This window comes from Polyodon spathula, chromosome 3 (assembly GCF_017654505.1).
Source record: "Polyodon spathula isolate WHYD16114869_AA chromosome 3, ASM1765450v1, whole genome shotgun sequence".
Taxonomy (NCBI): Eukaryota; Metazoa; Chordata; class Actinopteri; order Acipenseriformes; family Polyodontidae; genus Polyodon; species Polyodon spathula.
In genome coordinates this window covers 58,961,838-58,982,566 of record NC_054536.1, presented here as the reverse complement: position 1 = coordinate 58,982,566, position 20,729 = coordinate 58,961,838, and the positions used below count along the sequence as shown (strand labels likewise).

The 20,729-nt window shown below is 39.6% G+C and overlaps 1 protein-coding gene across 3 annotated transcripts; it reads right to left on the bottom strand.

Moving 5' to 3' along the window:
- Positions 1–1,615: 1,615 nt before the first annotated feature.
- LOC121313255 (frizzled-6-like) lies at positions 1,616–20,212 on the bottom strand. Of its 3 annotated transcripts, none has more exons than XM_041245594.1 (7): positions 20,084–20,212; positions 17,813–18,262; positions 6,398–6,594; positions 4,856–5,876; positions 4,267–4,415; positions 3,341–3,784; positions 1,616–1,856 (listed from the first exon to the last, which is right to left on the bottom strand). In XM_041245594.1, exons 2-7 carry the CDS (start codon positions 18,005–18,007, stop codon positions 1,685–1,687), a joined length of 2,178 nt encoding a protein of 725 aa, XP_041101528.1. In that variant the 5' UTR covers positions 18,008–18,262; positions 20,084–20,212; the 3' UTR covers positions 1,616–1,684. The 3 variants fall into 3 exon arrangements, with proteins under 3 accessions (XP_041101528.1, XP_041101529.1, XP_041101530.1); XM_041245595.1 differs by lacking the exon at positions 20,084–20,212 and adding an exon at positions 18,421–18,526; XM_041245596.1 differs by having other exon boundaries at positions 1,759–1,856; positions 3,385–3,784.
- Between the last annotated feature and the right edge of the window lie 517 nt (positions 20,213–20,729).

Sequence of the window (20,729 nt, the reverse complement as noted above, 5' to 3'; positions counted from 1 at the left end):
ATCAATTATAGAAGATACAAAAGCATCCATCAATCTCTCAGTATCTGAGTGGGAAACAATCCTTCTCAATTTGGCGATATTTCTTAGTTAAAAAAACATTTTTAGTAATATTCCTGATGTATCAAAAGAAAAATTTGGGTCAAAGATCACACCCAAATTTCTCATTTCATCTGCAAGTTCGTAAGAGAAGCCATCAAGGAGTAAATAGTATTGTTTGACAATAAATACATAACGATGACGTGTAATGTACATGTAATACAAGAAATCTAAAGATCTGATTTTTTTTAAAACCAAGAAACAATAAAATAAAAGTTGCCAAACCTCATGAAATGACTAAAAAGTAAACTGCTTATTGAGTTTACCAGATATGCTAAAATACACCTTAGCAGAGAGACATCTGCTTTGTTTAAATGTCATTCAGGCTGCTGTGGTGCATGATGTCAACAAATGCTTAAAATAAACACATGGTTGACTAAATATTGTGGTTCTAGGAAAAAAAAAATCTGAAAAAATACATTCATATATAAGGAACTAGAATTTATGCGACTGAGGATACCTGCTTTTTAAACCACGTTGTGAAAACTGTAAGCGCAATCCATTTGCATATAGTGTAAGGACTGGTATACATTAATGGAGGCACCATCAGTAAAAACTACTTCTTCAAAACTAATACATTTAAAGTAATTGAACCTCTTAGTATTAAAAGACTAATCTGAATATTCAAGACAGTAATAATGTTATTTTATATACAATTGACACAAAGATTTCAGTGTTAGGACTACAGAACAATTCAGTGTTAATTTGGTGTTTTGATAATCACAGGAAATAAAATTGCTTATAAAAACACACACACACACACACACACACACTTAAATAGCCCTTTCAGCATGGAGAATCCACAATGAATGAATGATTTATGTATTGCAATTGCAGAGATTTAATGAACTGTGATGGGAGCTTAGGGCCCGAGTGAAAGATAAATTTGGCCGGAGGCCTCGTCCGCGAGTGCCCGATGGCTATCTGCGCGAGGCCAGCTGGAGAAACATGAACAGTTACATGCATCCCAGTGCCGCAGATCAGAAGTGGCTATGGGCCACCTCCCCCCAAAGACGAGGCCATCAAACCATGAATGGAGAATAATAATAAATGATTAACGCACCCCACAATGCCGCTCTGCCTCCTACCACCCAAAATATTGAGAAATGTATGAAGATGTGCAGCAGAGACACAGCCCGACCCCCAGAGCATGACTGCACTGGGGGAGAGCCCAGCCTCTCCATGCACCCTGCAGAACTAAATATGAACCGCTCAGCACTCAGGTAAGGAAAACCCACCACTCACATATTTTTAATTTCTGATGTAGTGGGAAACCTCAGGGAACACGTGGCTGAGGGCAGCCCTTCCTCCAGGCTCTAAGTGGTGGACTCCTGTTTCGGCTTCCCAGTGTGTGACTGAGAGGCTGAAACAAAATACATGGGAGAATAACACACAGAGCCTTTATACTCTTGCTGATGATGTGTTGGTTAGGGGTGGATTCTCCTTGCAGAAAAGCAACCACGCTTACAATTTTAACAATGCACATACTGTGCATCTTTAACGTCAGTACTTGTCTGTCACAAAACTAAAAAGTTCATACAAATGTAAGCAAGTGTAGAATGTGATGAGCTGAAACAGAGATGTCTTTTCAGGCATTTGAGCAGCTGTTGTCCTGATTTTGCTCGCTCTTCTCTTCAGGAACAATATGAACAAGGAACGAAGTGGATCCCTTGATGCTGCTGTGCTGTGAAGAGCTGTGACGCAGAGGATGACTGCTTTGTACTGGACGACCCTCCAGAAAATCACTTCTGGGGGTCATTCTGGAGAAAAAAAAAAGACCGTCATCATTAGAAAGACTTTGATGACTGAAAAAAAAAAAAAAACAAGTACAGTTAAACCACAGTGGATTTTTTTTTTCAAAAGGAAGTGTTGTACAGCTTGAAAATACTTACCTTTATAACCATATTAGAAAAAAAATGCTTTATGGTTTCTAGCCCTCTTCAGCAGTTATTTGGGCTTTAAAATACTGCATGTAAACTCTTATTAATCAAGCAAATAGATATAGACAAATAGACAGAGATAAGAGATATGTAAGGTATATTATCACAACAGGTTGTACGTTTCACATATATACCACTGTTGGTTTTAAACTTGCTGCCAGCAGAGATGTTAAAACTTCTACTGTTAAAATATCTATTTAGTCCAGCACAGCTTTATAAAACTGGAGAATGAATACTAGATGCCCAGGTTGAACTTCTTGCACTAACATAAAATTCCCTTAATGTTGTTGAGATTTTTTTTTTTTCACTTATTTCTTTGAAATTTATGTCTATATTTTCTTCTTTAAAACCAGTCTAAGTACATTAACAGCCCGTTTTCTTCTATTTCATTTAGCTGTTCCTCATCTACTGTTGTGTGTCTATTCTAGACCGTTGCTGATGCACTATTTATTTCTTTATTTTCAGGTGGACTGCTGACTTCTCTCAGAAAGTTAGTGTTGTACCAGTAGACCCGACAGTGTATTAATTCCATTGCTCTTATGAATATACCGTAAATATATATATTTTTAAACTTTGTTGACTTGCTTTTTCAAATTTTTCAAATAAAAATCAGCACACCATCTTAATTCGTACTGTGGAGGGCAATTGCTTCTCATCAGCTTGTCTCCAACTAATTTCACGAGTCTTCCTCTCCTTTCTCAAACGCACAAACACACTGCATTGAAAGAATCCATTCCCAACAGAGGCTTTTTGCTAGTGAGGTGACATTTCTGCCTTGTGACTTTTGCTATTTTGCTGTCTGCTACAACCGAACAACTCGTCGGCTAAAATAGAAACTGCTTCAGCAAATAGATATTTAATTTGCTTTGTGTTACTGTGCAATGTGTGTATAGGGTAACAGTACGATATTAATCCTTTGTTAATTGTTTTGTATATTTTGTTTGTGATGTGTATCATGCAGTACGAAATAAAATTAACTGTAAGGTAAATTACCTATATGTATTGCCTATGTATATTGCAGCGAAGGGTTAAACAGATTATTCTTTAGTAATGTGCGGCCCGGTACACACAAGGTTAAACTATTTTTTTGGATATGCGGCCCGTGATAAAAGTTTGGTTGCGCACCATTGCAGTGGTGCACAGTGATTTATTTTGTGTGAAGCAGCTCATTAGTATGCAAGCTACGGAATCTGCTATATATACGCACGGTCATGTGATGCTGTTTAACCAATCTGAGGTTGTTATTTTTCCATTTGCCGCTGCTTTTTTGGTTTTGATTTAAAAAAAAATGGTGTAGTGATTACCTTCCATCAGGGACTCGCTGCAAACTCTCAGAGAGGCTGCTTACTTTGCCAGAGCTCCCAGCTTTGCTCCTCTTCTCCATTACATCCTCAGACAAACCACGTGACGTCAACGCCTGGCCGGAGGGTGACCGTTCCCTGGATTTTGACCGAGGCTGGTTTGCCCGAGTTGAACTGCCCTGCTCTGCGAGCTCTTTCCCAGAAGTATCCGATGAAGCCCTGATCTCGGAGAATGTGGCCTGGGCTAAAACGTCATGATTGGTGATGCCGACTGCAGACGTGCCGTGGTTTGCTGTTGCTCCTGTGCTGGTCCCCATCGACTTTGAGATGACCCTCAGCTTGTGGGAGCTTGGCTTGTAGTGCTTCTTTTTGTGCTGCACTCTGGAGTTTTGTTTTAAGAAAAACTCACAGGATTCTTGCAGCACTTTTCGACTCTCGCTGATGGGACTGAAGCAAAATAAACACAAGCTTTAATTCCTGGTTGTATGTAACAATGATACATGAAAAGATGATACATACCATGCTGGAGACAGTAATTGCAGACACAACAGTGTTCAACTTAGAAGATTGCTGTCCAAAACAATGGGAAAGTTGAATCTTTTGAACGATATATAATATATATATATATATATATATATATATATATATATATATATATATATATAATATATCTCTCGGTATTAGGGCCAGTCCAACAGAGATACCATATTCCACTTTCCAGGTAAGTGTGTCGATGGCTCTCGCTTTTACGACACACTTTATTTGGGATATGTTTACAGCAGACTGAGGCACAACATTGATGGTTATGTTTAGATTTCAAATCGAGACAGGGGCTCCCAATACTAATTACAGCTAGGCTTCACAACTTAATCTAAAAATGAGCTGTTTACTATGAAAGAATGCAAAAACAGTTTAAAAGCTTTTCTTACTCTCTCTTGCGAGTCTTGTTGAAGAACAATGCCCATTCTGAACATGTCTTCTTACTGCTGACCCAAAAGACGGCAGAGATGCCAACGATTAGGGTCATCAGATATTTGACCAGAAACAGGGAAAGATCCGGTCTTGCTAATGTCTTAATCTGAAAGAAAAAGTAACACAGTCAACATGTAATTTTTCAGAATACTAAATAAAATCATTTTATATGATCAGAATTGAGACAATTTAGATGTTTTATTTAACATACATAATCAAAGAAACTACAAAATTATATCGCAAAAAAATCTACATGAAGCCATAATAGTAGTACAGTATTTCATGTTAGATTTTGAAATGGCACATTTTTTCAATTTGTCAGTTTTTTGTTAATAATACAGAAAACTACAAAGCAGTACGTAATTCAATATGTTAACATAATATTATTCATCAGGTTTCATTCGACTTTATGAAAGCAAGTTAATTCTACAGGGTGATGCAAACATTTGGCCGTAGCTGTAGGCAGAACGGAAGTCAATTCAAAACATATCAGGATACAGTTTTCTAATGATCATATACAAACTAGATCTGTATTTACGTAGATACCTGGTAAGGTCGGCAGGGGATGTGGTACTCTTCGCAATGGTCATTGACCCATGTCATTTCCCAAGTGGTCCGGTGACCTTGTTCGTAGATGTAGCACCCCAGCAGGGTAACCAAAGGCACCAGATAAAGACAGCTGAATACGCCGATCCGGATCATGAACTTCTTCAGCTTCTCCTGGTTCCTCTCGTCGTGCTGGATCACCCGTCGCACGTGATTGAGGGAGATGATGCCAGCCAAGAGCAGAGACAGACCCACAACCACACCAGTGCACAGGGGGGCCAGTACGAAGTAGCGCAGTGCGTCCAGGTCATACAGCCCCACGAAGCACACCCCGCTGATACTGTCACCCTCCACTTTGTTCATGGCCAGCAACATTACCGTCAAAGCCCCGGGAATCCCCCAAGCCGAGGAGTGGAACCACACTGCCTTCTTCTCAATAGCTTCACAGCTCCACTTGGGCCCCGCAGCCAGAAACCAAGTAATGGTCAGAATAACCCACCACACTGTTCCAGCTGTGGAAAAGAAATAAAGCAGCATAAAGAGGACAGTGCAGGCCTTGTTCTGTGAGCCCTGGACTACAGTTTCCATGCGCCCCAGCTTCTCATTAGACTTGTTGCAAGCTGTACTGTTATCCAGCAGGAACCCTGTGAAGTAGATTAAGGAGACGATGCTGTAACACACGGCGTAGAAGATGATCGGACGCTCAGGGTATCTGAACCTCTTGACGTCAATTAGGAAAGTAAAGAAGGTAAACAGCGTTGCGCAAAGGCAGATGATGGAAAGAATCCCAATGAAGTTCTTGGCAAATTTGATTTCATCGCTTGTGAAGTACATGTTCGCACATGGCGGTGCGCAGTCACTCACTCCCAGAAACATGGAACTCTGGCCAACCGGGGTCTTGAGTTTCAGAGGACACCAGAATCCGTAGTCCCTCTGCACAGGCTGGGCTGTCTTCTGGGTGACCGCATGCTTAGTGGAAGGAGCCGGAGTACCAGGCAGAGAACCTCGACATTCTTCCAACCTAAATAATGTTCAAACAAATTGACGGCGTCAGAATGATTTTGAGCACAACCACCAATTATTTTACCCCAGTTTTTCTTCCCAATTGTCCAATTGTGTTGTATTACCACAGCAACAGCTCACAACAATCCAATCACCCCAACAGCAGATGTTAACCAGCTGCCATCCACTTGGTGCATGCTGAAGCTCACCAGACAGCTGTCTAGTAGGGGACTACTGCAGTGCGGTGAGGTGAAAGAGTTCCTGACAATCTTACCTCCCCAACCCGCGGGACTGCTAGGACATTGCAATTCTCCCTTATGGAATGCCTAGCAAAGATTAAGAACACAGCCAGGAAGTGAATCTGAGCTCCCCTCAGTATATGACTCACCCTGCACATCACACGGCAATGCTTTTACCAGGACAAAAATACATAAATAAATACATAAATAACATTAAAAAAAAAAAAAAAAAACACACAAAAGCTTAAAATCTTCAATCACATTTTGCCAAGATATCCCACTTAAATTCAGAGTGCTGTACCTTCCACATTCAAGCTCCGGGGGCCATGTGACTCCAAAAGTATCGATCACCTTTGCGCAGTCAGAGTGCACTCGCTCACACAGGCTCCTGCACGGGTGAATCACTTTGTTTTGATCAGTGCAGGCTGGCACAAATGCCTCACACATAAACTTGTGGACATCTGGAGAACAGCCGAGACTGATCAGTGGAACAAACGGCTGAAAAAAGAAAATAAATTAATAAATAATCTATTTTTATACTGCGCCTTTCATAGTGGTCCACCATCACAAAGCATTTTACAGAGGTGGGCTGTGAACCGTGTATTGCATGCAGAGTCACTTACAATGGGACACTGATTTAACATCTCATCCACAGGATGGAGCACAAGGAGGTTAAGTGACTTGCTCAGGGTCACTCAGCGCGTCAGTCAGAAAATGGTTTTACAGACAAGTTTGGGTTTTTACAATAAACAAAATACACTGGGCCATCATCTTGAATCAAACTTTACAGTAAGTAGTGACTTATTGTAAAGTTCACTTCAACTTATCCATTAAATCTGCTTATATTATTCCATGCCCTGTAGGCTAGGTTTTTCAATACTTATTGCTCCATGAACTAAAGTATGTGATTAAACCTTGCTGCTATTATCCAGCAACCAGTCATTTTACAGCCAGTGTTGCATTCAAGCTATGGACAAGCTCATTAATAGCCACAGTGGCAAACTAGAACAGTGCATGACTGCAAAGTAAAAGGCTGCTTGTGTTCCTGAAACTTAAAACCAGCACTAGGGTGATCATATACTGTTATATACACACACACCACTAAATAATGCGTTTTATCATTTCAAAAAATAAAAATAATAATCTCCCAATAAACTTGGTGATAACACAACCAAAAGAAGCAGGCATACCTGCTTTGCAAAACCAGACTCATTTCGAAAGAAAGTTGATAGCAGTCTTGGATTGAGAATTCACAAAATCTTAACAGTGGCGGCTCCTCAGCAGAGATGAGGGAGGCAGTGCCTCCTCAATTTCAATGAAAAAAAAAAAATTATTTGTTTGAAAGTTCACAAAATTACTGAAATAGTTTCAGCCTGTGTGTACTCAAAGTGGTTTAATTTGTAGATAATTTCCCTCAGGTATATAAAGACTTTCAAGCTGCAACTCACAGAGCGAGCCATCAAGGCAACCATGAGCACCAAGGTGCTTTCAAAAGAACTCCAGGACAAAGTTGTTGAAAGGCACAGATCAGGGGACGGGTATAAAAAAAATATCAAAGGCTTTGAATATCCCTTGGAGCACGGTCAAGACAATTATTAAGAAGTGGAAGGTGTATGGCACCACCAAGACCCTGCCTAGATCACGCCGTCCCTCCAAACTGGACGATCAAGCAAGGAGAGTGATCAGAGAGGCTACCAAGAGGCCAATGGCAACTTTGCAAGAGCTACAGGCTTTTATGGCCAATACTGGTCAAAGTGTACATGTGACAATATCCCAACCACTCCACAAATTTGGCCTGTATGGTAGAGTGGCAAGAAGGAAGCCATTACTCAAGAAACCTTGAATCCCATTTGAGCTATGTAAAAAAACACTCAGGAAACTGAGGCACTGACAAAACAAAGTGTGAAAAAAGTTCAAGGGGATGTAGACTTTCTATAGGCACTGTATGTATGAATTTATTATTTATATATATATATATATATATATATATATATATATATATATATATATATATATATATATATATATATATATAAAAACACACACAGTTGGGTAGCACTATATTACAAATGTTCAATAAAACAAAATACAATTAATTTAAGAAAAAATGACATTTTAACCTAAACCTTAGTCACCATTCCTATATTAAGAGCAATTCTGGAGCGCTGTCCCCCCATCCCCCATCCGAGATGCTTTTTTTCTGAGGCAAGTCTGTTTTATCAACTCCTATCTGCTATTAACCACAGCACTAGAAGTAGCAGATGACATCATCTGAGCATAGGTTTTAATTGGAGGATCCCAGCAAGTTTTTGTCTCAGAGGAGACAAGCCTCCGTTATAAACTCCTATCTGTACAGTACAGTACTAGCAATGGCAGATGACATGGTGTGACCCCTGGTTTTAATTGAAGGAGCAACTCAAACCCTCCTGCCCACTGCTGAAGCACTGCTTGTAAGTATTTTTTTTTTTTTTTTTTTTTTGCTATAGATATTTTATTTATCCGGTTGAAAAAATAAACAACTCATCTCTGTTCTTAAATAATAACCTGTGGTACATGTTTGTGTTTTAAGTAATAAGACTGATCATTTCACCAATTCTATTTGCCATCAGCTAAACAAAGTATTTATTTATTTATTTATTTTATACATTAAAATATTTTAAACTACAACACCACGTCATTTTGAGCAAATAACATATCTTAATACTGTTGTAGTATAACATTGAGAGTGTACTGTTTTAGTTTTTTTGTTTTTTTTTTTTATTATTTTGATCGTCTTTATAAAAAAGAAAATGTACAAAGTTATCTGGCATAGTAAAATACTAAATACCACATGTTTAAATCATTCCATGAAAGGAAGTGTGCTTTGCTGGTTTTATTTTTGTGAATTACGGTAATTTAAGTGATTTACATTAGTGTTTCTTCTTTTGAGCCTTTATTTGATAACTTGCATGATGTACTGTACTCCGTGATATTAAGGTTACCACTGTATTTTTTTTAACAGTTATCATACCGTGCAAATTTCATACCGTCCCATCCCTACTTGTGAGTGTGCTCAATTAAACGTGAAGTGTTGAATAATTCAAATGACATCATTCAGTTTTACATCAGTTTTAAAGCGACGAGAAAAAATAAAAGTATATATAATAAGGGTAAAATATTTGCAAAGAGTACCGGCAAAACATTTTAACAGTGTAGTTTTATATTTCGATTTATCAAAACGATTTTGTAGGCTACTGTAGCAGAGTGGCAGGAACCCTGCACACAAATAAAAGGAGCAGGGCAAAGCCATGCTATAAAATGTAGTACTTTGTATTTGTGTTATTATTTATTATGTATAAATATGATGGTGTAGCCATGTGTTTTGTTTTGAATGTGTTCTGGCAGAGGCGGGGTTGTCAGCTTGCAATTAGAAAACCCGTGCAGAAGCTGACCCAGGGATAATCAGATCATTGATAGCTGGTTAATCCCTCGGTCACTAAAATAAATAGCCTGCAGCTCTCCCTGTCCCGGGTGGGTGTTCGGAGGAGTGAACGAGAGAGAGAGAGATCTTGTTTGCATGAGGCTTCTGGAAAATCGCATGAGCGAAAACGAGGCCGTGCACAGTGATCAATTTTTCAGATTGATATCGAAAAATGTAGCCAGTTATCAGCAAAAAACATATAGGGTCGGGTGGAAAAAAATAGGGTCGGTCAGGTAACCGGAACCACACATTTTCTTTATTTGGCCTAACAGCTAAATATTATTTAAAGACAAAACGGCTAAATGAGGAGTATGACGTCACAACCCAAGCTACAGGTCAGAAGTTGAATTCACATCTGGTTAGCATGACATTTAACTAAATGGCAGACCTTGTCAACAATACAGTACAAGAAATTACAGTTTACATTTAGAGGCTCATTTAAATTAAAGAATATATAATTTTCTGAAAACTTTTACCTTTACTGCTGAAAAAAAGAGATGTTTCTACCTTCCCCTGTCCTGCAACCCAAGTTACAGTGTCGTGAAAAAGTATTTGCCCCGTCTGATTTTCTGCATTTTTGCATATTTCTGACATTGAATGTTATCAATCTTCAACCAAAATCTAATATTAGATAAAAGGGACCCTGAGTGAACAAATAACACAAAATGTTGATACATATCATTTATTTATTAAAGTTATGCAACACCCAATGCCCCCGTGTGAAAAAGTAATCGCTCCCTTAGACTCAATAACTGGTTATGCCACCTTTAGCAGCAATAACTGTAACCAAACGCTTCCTGTAGTTATAATGGAGGAATTCTGGCCCACTCCTTCATGCAGAACTGCTTCAACTCAGTGACATTTGTTGGTTTGCGAAAACTGCTAATTTCAGGTCCTGCCACAACATCTCAATGGGGTTTAGGTCTGGACTTTGACTAGGCCATTCCAAAACTTTAAATTTCTTGAACCATTCTGATGTAAACTTGCTTGTGTGTTTCGGATCATTGTCTTGCTGCATGACCCAGCTGCGCTTCAGCTTCAGCTCATGGACGGATGGCCTGACATTCTCCTGTAGAATTCTCTGATACAGAGCAGAATTCATGGTTCTTTCAGTGATGGCAAGTCATCCAGGTCCTGATGAAGCAAAGCATTCCCAAATCATGACACTATCACCACATTGCTTGACCGTTGGTATGAGGTTCTTACTGTGGAATGCAGAGTTTGGTTTTTGCCAGACATAACGGGGCCCATGTTGGCCAAAAAAGTTCCACTTTTGACTCATCTGTCCACAGAACATTGTTCCAGAACTCTTGAGGATCATCAGGGTGCTTTTTGGCAAACTTGAGACGAGCATTCATGTTCTTCTTAGTGAGCAGTGGTTTCCGCCTTTCTACTCTGCTGTAGCATCAGAGAGGGGTCATCATATCATTCTGTTCATGAAAGTAACAGAATTGTAATATACAGAGGGGATCTTAAACCATTCTCTGTGTCTTCTTGGTCTGGTCACAAACTCCCCCACTGACAAAGGATGTTTTTTAGAAAGAGTCGTGAACTAACTACTGGACAAGTGTTTTATCTCTACCTATCACTGAATGAGTCATTTCGGCACCAGTAGTATTTTGCGGAGGGCAACTTCCAGACAATTCTGAAGGCCTTGACACCTAGACGAGAACCAGCCCTTGTTGTAAATCCAGCCGATGGGGCGAAATAGCGGACCAACGGAGAACAAGAGGCCATGTCGGTACGAGAAAAACCAATGAAAGACACTTCACATGGACTCACGCACTGCCCAAAATAACCAGACAAACCAATCACAGGGTTGTAGATAGAATCAAAAAACCAGCTGACTTTCGAAATGGCTGCAAGCTTCTGCTGCGTGGTGCTGCTTCCAGTCGAGCTGCTGCTTCCAGACATGCATGCTGACCAAGTGTGCTGTCCGCAAAGGAGGTGTGCACAAGGAGTTACACCTGCTAGAGGTGGCTGGGAGTTTGGAGGAACAAAATGAAGGCTACTCTGCTCTGAAGAAAGTTGCAGAGTCATGGGAGCACACATGCTCGAATTCACAGAAGGCAAGGAAGAACCAATGTTCTGAATAATGGCTAGAATCATCTTCTGAGGAAGGGCCCCGTCATCTGTCCTAAGAGAGACTGGATCAGTAAACGGGATACTGCATTATCGGAAAGCGGGTCTTTGTTTCCACTTATCTGCACGAAACGAACTGAACGAAGACATCAGTTATGTTTTTGGAAGATTCCGAGAGCATCGCCACAAGAACACTTAGGCTATACAAACTATATAACTTTTCAATTGCAACACATTAACTGAACTGAGTTACGTCTGATAAACGGAACTATTCCCAGTGGAAAAACTGCCAACAACAAAGATAATGTTGCAAGCCTTGGAGATCAACAAGCTGATCTCCATTTGAAAATAACTATTTGAATCGCGAGCCTATGCAATAAAGCGTACAGCAAAGTGTGCCGTCTACATTGGCACTGTGGATCCGGAGAGCTGCAGTATTCACTGACAGATTGACTTCTGTATATGGAAACTGATAAGTATTCAACATGTCTAATATTAAATACTTTATGACTCGAGAAAGTAACCAAAGCAAATGAGGGACTCATTTATATTTAAATAAATTGTATACCAAAGTCACTACATGGTCATGAATCCCATTTTTGCCCAGTGCCTTTCTGATGGTGGCGTCATGAACACTGACCTTAGTCCAGACGAGAGAGGCCTACAGATCCCTGGATGTTGTTCTAGGGTTCTTTGTGACTTCCTGGACGATTTTACGCCTTGCTTTTGGAGAGACTTTGGCAGGACAGCCACTCCTGGGAAGATTCACTACTGTGCCAAACTTTCTCCATTTGGACAATATGGCTTTGACTGTGGTTTGGTGGAGCCCCAGAGACTTAGAAATGGCTTTGTAACCCTTTCCAGACTGATAGGCATCAACAACCTTTTTTCCAGAGGTCATCAGGAATTTCTTTTAATCGTGGCATGATGTGCCTCTAGAACATGTGTGCTGACAACTCCACTCTGATGGTAAGGGACAAAGTTAGTCAGATTTATATTGGGCAGGGCTGGCCCAAATCAGGCCTGACTGTTAACCAAAGTATTCAAACAGCTGACCCTAATTATCCATTTAATTGGGTTGAGTTAACTAGGGTGGGCAATAACTTTTTCACACCTGAAGATTGCATGTTTGATTACCTTGCACACCAAACAAATGAAAGAAGCACCAAACTTTGGTGTCATTTTTTTCTCAGACTCCATCTATATACTACTACAAACAACAAAAAGATCTGACCAAATTCAATGTGAAAAATGTGCAAAAATGCAGAAAATCTGACTTTATCAAGATGAGCATCAAGGATATGGACTTTGAGGAACATCCTACAGCCCACTGTGCCGTAATTCTTCACCAGAGTCTCAACCAGCTCCACATAGTTTTCAGCCTTGTGATTGCCCAGGAAGCCCCGAACCACTGCGACAAAGCTGTTCCAAGCCGCTTTCTCCTTACTAGTGAGCTTCTTGGGGAATTCATTGCACTCCAGGATCTTCTTTATCTGTGGTCCGACGAAGACACTGGCTTTGACCTTTGCCTCAGACAGCTTAGGGAAGAAGTCTTGAAGGTACTCGAAGGCTGCCGACTCCTTATCTAGAGCTCTGACAAATTGTTTCATAAGGCCCAACTTGATGTGCAGTGGTGGCATCAACACCTTCCGGGGGTCCACCAGTGGCTTCCACTTGACGTTGCTCCTCCCCACAGAGAACTCGGTCCGCTGTGGCCAGTCCCGCCTGTGGTAGTGTGCCTTGGTGTCCCTGCTGTCCCAAAGGCAAAGATAGCAGGGAAACTTGGTAAAACCGCCTTGGAGACCCATCAGGAATGCCACCATTTTGAAGTCTCCTATGACCTCCCAGCCATACTCATCATACTTCAAGGCGTCCAGCAAGGTCTTGATGCTGCTGTAATCCTCTTTGAGGTTCACCGAGTAAGCCAGGGGAAGAGACGGGTACTTGTTACCATTATGGAGCAGCACGGCTTTGAGGCTCCTGGATGAGCTGTCAATGAAGAGGCGCCACTCATTCTGGTTACAGGCGATTCCAATTGCCTCGAACAGACTGGTCACATTGTGGCAGAAGCAGAGCCCATCTTGACGGGTGAAGAAGCTGGAAAAAGGTTGGTGACGCTTCCTCTGATCTGCGACTTGCACACTTTCATCCAACAAGTTCCATTGCTTGAGCCTAGACGTCAAAAGCTGGGCATTGGACTTGGCGAGACCAAGATCTCTAATCAAGTCGTTGAGGTCTTTTTCGTTGGGGTAGTATGGGTTTCTCTCCTCAGCTCCACCTCTGAAATTGTCATCTGGATCTACAACGTCTTCCTCGCTCTCTGACTTGCTGCTCTCTTCTAAAGACAGCTGCTCTCTCTCCGGAGGAGTGGGTACGGGGAGCTCATGGCAGTGTGGCACCGGGGCGATGGATGAAGGAAGGTCCGGATACGTGATAGCAGGTGCATTCTTGCCAGTCCGACGTTTGGAAGGGTCCACCATGCAGAAGTAGCAGTTGCTTGAGTGGTCAGTGGGTTCCCGCCAAATTCTTGGGATAGCGAACTTCATGGCTCTCTTTTCCCCTCTGTACCATTCAACAAAAATACATTTATTTCACCCATGACTAATGTGTAAGAGATTCTCGCAACATTTTTCATATATGATATATTTTTTCAATAACATTGAAAATTGTAAAACATTTTAAAATTAAAAACTTTTACAATTTTAAAAATTTTAACAAATTTTATAACAAAATTCCGAGCAACAATTGTCCATCTTACCTTCCAGAGTTTTTTTGCAGTGCTCGAGGGTGAAATGAGGTGCCCAGGGTTTGTCTTGATCCCTGACAGGCATGCCGAAATATGCCTTGTAGGCCTCACACATCTTAGCAGATGCTTCCACGGAGTACTTTTTCGCTCTTGTCTTGATAAATTGGCCGCAGACATAGCAAAATGCGTCTGCCGGATGCTTGCAGCCTCTTGATGCCATCTCAGAAACATGCAGATATGTATCCACTCAGGCAGCTGGAACTAAACTGAACTGGTGGGCTTAAAGGCCCCTGTATTTATACTACTATTTATATTACTGGAATGTTCTGGAAAATAGGTAAATTTCAAAATATCACTGTCCTGGTCACAAAAGCAAAGTTTGTGGGGAATAATAGCCATTTTCTATACTTTTGAGGCATAAGCAATTAGGAAATAACACTTAATAACCAGGAACCAAAAAATAAATAAATTGTTACACAGTGTTATTTATTATTATTATTATTATTATTTATTATTATTATTATTATTATTATTATTATTATTATTATTATGTTGGCAATTCTGGTTAATATACCTACCATATAGTATATGGTAACTATTACCTGAGTTTAGACAAATTCTCTGTGCATTATACTTGTAAATCACCTCTAAAAATCTGATCTTGTATTATGCAAACGTATCAAAACTGATTAATTACAGCCTACAGATGAATGTGTTAAAAGAGGAAGGCTCTATTGTTTATAGTGTAACTCAGATACTAGCCTGCAGCAATGTCTGCTGCTTTTTATGAAGGAGAAATAGAGCATCACTGACTGCTACTTCCTAGCATCACACACTTGAAGTAAATAATTGTGCGACCGGACACTCAGATTACATGTCAGAATTTAAAACCTCTGTGGATTATAAATGTAAAAAACTGAATTGTCTCCTGCACTGTACTTAAATGAAAATAAAAAAAAACCTTAGCTAAATAACCAAAAAACAAGAGCATGACTGTCACTCTCTACAATCTGTGTGTAATAATGGCCTCTCACAACAGCACGTCAGGTAATTGTGCTTGAAGCATATTTGATAGCTGGGTTTCCATAACCAGCATAAAAAAGGCCTACAATTTTCTACTGGGGGTGCAGAAACATTAACAGTATTCGATTCAAAAACAACTTACTGTTGAGCCAATACTAAAACTTGTAGAAACTCAAGCTTAATTTATTGAGTAAAATGAGAACTCTCAAACCGAGCTTTGAAGTGTAGCTGCTACTGCATTTAAAACGGAGGGGTGGTCCAGAGTAAACAAAGCAAGTGGGTATGACTCACTTCCAGGAATATTTTGTTGTGTTTCTCTTTGTTTGAATGTGGGTGTGTTTCCTTCCTTAAACAGTTAATGCCCTAAAGATGAAAAAAGCTTCACTGTACTTTCGCTAAAGAGTACAGTCTGAGTTTCACTCAATTGGAATATGCTTACAGGCATACTATTCTGTACTGTAAATCATTACGAAATAAGGACATGTCTGCAAATCCTATTAATCCAGAATAGTGAAATGATGTAACTATGATTCTTTAAAAACATTGTCACCTCTCTGTACAGTTTACTGTATTTTGTTGCAACAGAAGTACTATACCTCGTGCACTTCCATCTGTGCTATTTGATTTAAGCAGCTCTCAGTATGCTGCAGAATGTTCGCGCCCATGCACACCATGTTCGCCGAAGGCCTTGGTCGGAGATTATCCACCCCACACGGGACAAAGTTTTCGATTTTCACCAGCAATCGAAGGAGAATGTCTAATTCCCACGATCGGAGGATTTGTTTATTTGCTGCGCATCAACGGCAATTCATTGGACCGAAATCTATTCTCGGGTATCATTTACACAGCATATTTGAGTTACAATAACTCCCTCCAAGCACACACTTGCACGTGCTACAGTGCCCAATTCGACCATGTGTGTATATTCTATATGTCAATTTTTGGTAAATAATGCCAACTAAGATTTAAAATAAATGACTTGCACTTTTCCATAAATCACTGAACATATTTAAGAAACGAAACAAAAACGAGAGGCATATTTTACATTATTCCAATAAACAAATAAATGTTTCTTTTATAACAGTGCTGTGTCTAAGATACCCTCTTTGGAGCCTGCAATAATGCACGCTTTTTTTTTTTCAGCAATACCAGAAAGAACAGGTCAAGTCACATTTAGTACAGTTTCATAAAAAATAAAAAAAATAATCAAAAGATAAGTGTTTTGGCAACCTACAAAGAGCTCAAAAACGTATCAAGAACGAGAATTAAAGGCACCTTTAAAGTGCACTGGGTGTACTGTATGGGATGCCAAGCCATCAAAAGCAGTCACTGAAAGCCAAGAAAAGTCACCATACAATACCGACAACAGCATCACAGTAGTAATGGGTGAAGAATTGAATTAATGTGTTTCATCCATCTGACTTGCCAAAGAGTAGAGTGAAATCTGCCATGGTAATCAAACCTTATGGTGCACAGAACATAAATGTACTGTACACTGGATACCCAATAACAGAGCTTCACCTCCAGCGGGTAACATGAGAATCTCACCAACTTGAATCAACAAAGCCATCCTCATAACACAAGCTTGGTACAGTACAAGAATGTTATGATGCTGCCAAACACACACTAAGAGATGCTAGAGTTGTACATACCAGAGGGTAATGGTAGACCATGTCCTGGTATCAGCAAGGCAGGCCAGTGAAATGATTACAAAACTATTTTTTTACATGAGTCTAAGGTTGCAGTGTTCAGTCAGGTGCTTCTATTTAAGAAGCCCCCATTATCAGAGATGGATATCTTAGGGTTTTAGGATTAAGATCTTCAGGGCTGCAACATAAAGAATTGTATTGTGTCTAAAGGAAGTGACTGTAAAGGACAGACACTAATGAGCTTAGGTCTGGACAATTGCTACAGAAGTATCAGCATTTGTATGACTACTGAAACCGGATCTGTAATACAATCCAGCGGGGATTTTTAATGCAGGTCATAATGGCAGTCTCTGAAAGTGGCACTGTTTTAAACATAATATAAACAGGCATTTGAGCAAAAACTAAATACTACACTTTCAGTATCCTATGCAGCATATTTTTCTGATTTACATGTTTAGCAAATTGAATCCCCAAACCTATCTGGTAATATATAAAAGCTGCATCAATTTGTCAGTCAATCAAAACAAGTAACATAATCAACTTTAGCAGGGGTTGACAAATGCTACTGTGTTTACAAGATTAGCAAACACATGCAATGACATTGTTTTGTGAAGAATACATGTTTGGTCAAATGTATTGGGGATATATATATATATACACATACATACATACATACATATACACACACTTCTGGAAAACAGAAAATGGCTCCACATACAGTATATACTATTGTCACAGATAAAATATGCAACTCACCTCCATTTTTTTGGCAGCAATATCTTGGTCATAATGTTCCATTATATTAGGAAAAAATGTCATGTTGTAGTGCATTCCAAGACATCTGTGAACTTGGATGGGTTCACAAGTGAAAGCGCTGTGTCCTTGGATCAGGGGTACCCCAATCACCTCCAAACAGAACACAAAAAATCCCAATCTCAGCAATTTTTGCATTGTATCTTGGCTGACTGAGCATACAATGTACTTAGAATACGCTTTGGATTTATCTCCAGATACAAGCCTCCATTTGTCAACTGTTCAGTCACTTCAGAGGTTAATGATTATCCTCATTCTTTGCTTATGTAGGTCATTACCATGACAGTGTCAAACACAGGCAGCCACAATCAACAGATTTTCACAAGCTCCCCCTCAGTTCTGGTAGTCTCTGGGTTCAGTTTCACACAGTTAACTGTAGACTGGTATCCACTACTAAAAAAAAAAAAAAAAAAAAAAACACAGCAAACAATTAATTACCCAATTGATCAGATCATTTTCAATAACTTGAGTAGAGAACTGATAATAAAATTACCCCGCTCATACTACATTTCCTCACACATTGTTTCATTATTTAGTTAACTAGTGCTTACGAAAGACTTTAGATGTACAGGACAGAACCCATCACGTATGCAGGTACACAGCACCACATCCAGGTTCAGGTAGCTTTGTCCCAACGTGCTATTTAGTTTTGCACCTAAACCTAGGGCACACACAGAAACAAATTTACAGCAATGATTGGTGAAAAGAATATGTATTTTGGCAAAACATTTACCAACAGAATAGTTTGGCCTTACACTGTATGTAATAATAATAAAAGAAAAACACCACACCCCAACAGCATCAGATCGGATGTGGGTGGCATGGGGCGGGGTTCCCATTCCTAAACTGGTCAATTACTGGTCATAAACTGGGGATCATGATCTCCAAAATTCCGGAAAATATGTATTAAAAAATGAACACCACGTTTTATTTTTGGTATGCAATCAAATCCTCAGATATGCCCAGCATCCATGTTATCTACTTGACATACTGAATTTGTACTTTTAAAATACGTCCACGTTTGCAGCAAAGGCTGTACACGATTTACTTTTGCCACCGCTCTTCATCTGTTAGGAAGCTTCACTCATCAGCCAGTGTTCAAAGTGAAATCATTAACAGGCGTTTTAAACCTGTCGTGGTCACGTTAATCCCGCTATACTGGAATAACATGGGCCATGTCTTGCGCGAAATCTCGAAACGCGCCTTGTTTAAACAAGTTTAACTGAATTTACTGTCACTGCTTGTTTAAACACCCTGGAAATAAATACACATACGTGCATACATACCTGTGCGTGCAACTGTTTACAAAGCGAAATAAAACCTTACTGTTTACCAACGGCCTAAAACATTTCTAAAAAGAACTACAAGAAATGTATTTAACAATATGTAATATGATTACACGCAGAGTGGTTATCAGCCCACTTATTAGTTTACCTTACTTAATCTTACCCTTGCCATATTCTGTAGCTGCAACTAAAACCAATCGACTTTGTCCCAGATTTCCCATTGGCAAGCCCGTCTCTTGCTGCATTATCCCTTTAGCTTACAATATACGTTTTTAAAAACACGTCTCGATCAAATTCAGTGGAAAATAATGTTTGGCAATGCACTTAGGTTGAAAAATAACACTATAACATCTACCCTGTCAGTTACACAAACTAGATTGTATACAACTGTACATAGTAACATACATGAACAGGTGAATGTCGTATGCCAGATACTGTCATTGGTGAAAGGGACAATACTGAACTGGAGTAGGTAATTCTTTTTTTTAATACATCGTTTTCTTTCTGATTCGCGCCGCTAGCTTCCAAGACGATATCAAAGTTATTGTTTACTTGAACGATGGCAGTTTTCTTGAAAAAAAGTAACTGCGTTCTACTCACAATACTTACAAAGCACGTGCAACGCTTACATATCAACCCCGATATGCATTCACTCTAAAGCGATTTGCTTTCCATTGATAGTATTTTAATGTAGTTTTTTTTTTTTTTTAAATAGAACCTCGATCTTAAATCGCAGCAACTACCCCCAGTTTGGCTCAGACTCCATGAGAACACGTAAACCCCTGTCTCCAGGTCGAACTCAAGGGCCTGCTGCTTCCAAAACACAAAACAAAACAAACCCTGTCCCAGCACGGTAAACTGCAAAAAAAAAAAAAAAAACACAACAAAAAAAAACGTTCATTGCATTTCATATCTTGCTTCAACTTACCTCCAGTTCACATAACTTTATATGTTTTTAATCAAACTGTTTCCTTTTTTTAGGCGTTTGTTCTGATCTTTGTTAATGATCTTTTGTTGTGTTGCTTCCTGGAGAAGCCCATCCCCTTCAGGAATTATACTGGGAATGAGCTGAACTTTCTGAATAATTCCAGGAGGGGGAGACTTAAGCAATAAGGCACGAGAGGGCATGTGCTGTGCTGGATATTGTCGTGTAGCTGCAACCAACCAAGAAGTGACACTATCCAGCGCAACCCGTGCACTCAAGTGCCTTATTGCTTTTATAAAACGGATTTATAACCGTTTTATAAAATAGAAAGAAGAAATCTATATAGTTTACAAAGATTAACATTTTCAAATATAACCTTCCACATCAGAAAATAGCCCCTATGAACTAAAAATAATATTTAGTAAAACATTTTTTTTTTTAGTAAAAACAATACATTTTTGAATAAAGATTTTATATAACTATTACAAAAAAAAAAACTTGCTTAGTTGTATATCTGTGCGTTGCCTGCCTTCCTGCACACCTAATGTAGCAATCTGTGCATTTGTGTTTCCCTTTCAATTCGAAGACGACCACCACTACATTAGGTATGGGATATTCCTGCCCATCGGGTAGGTATTGCTGAGCTGTC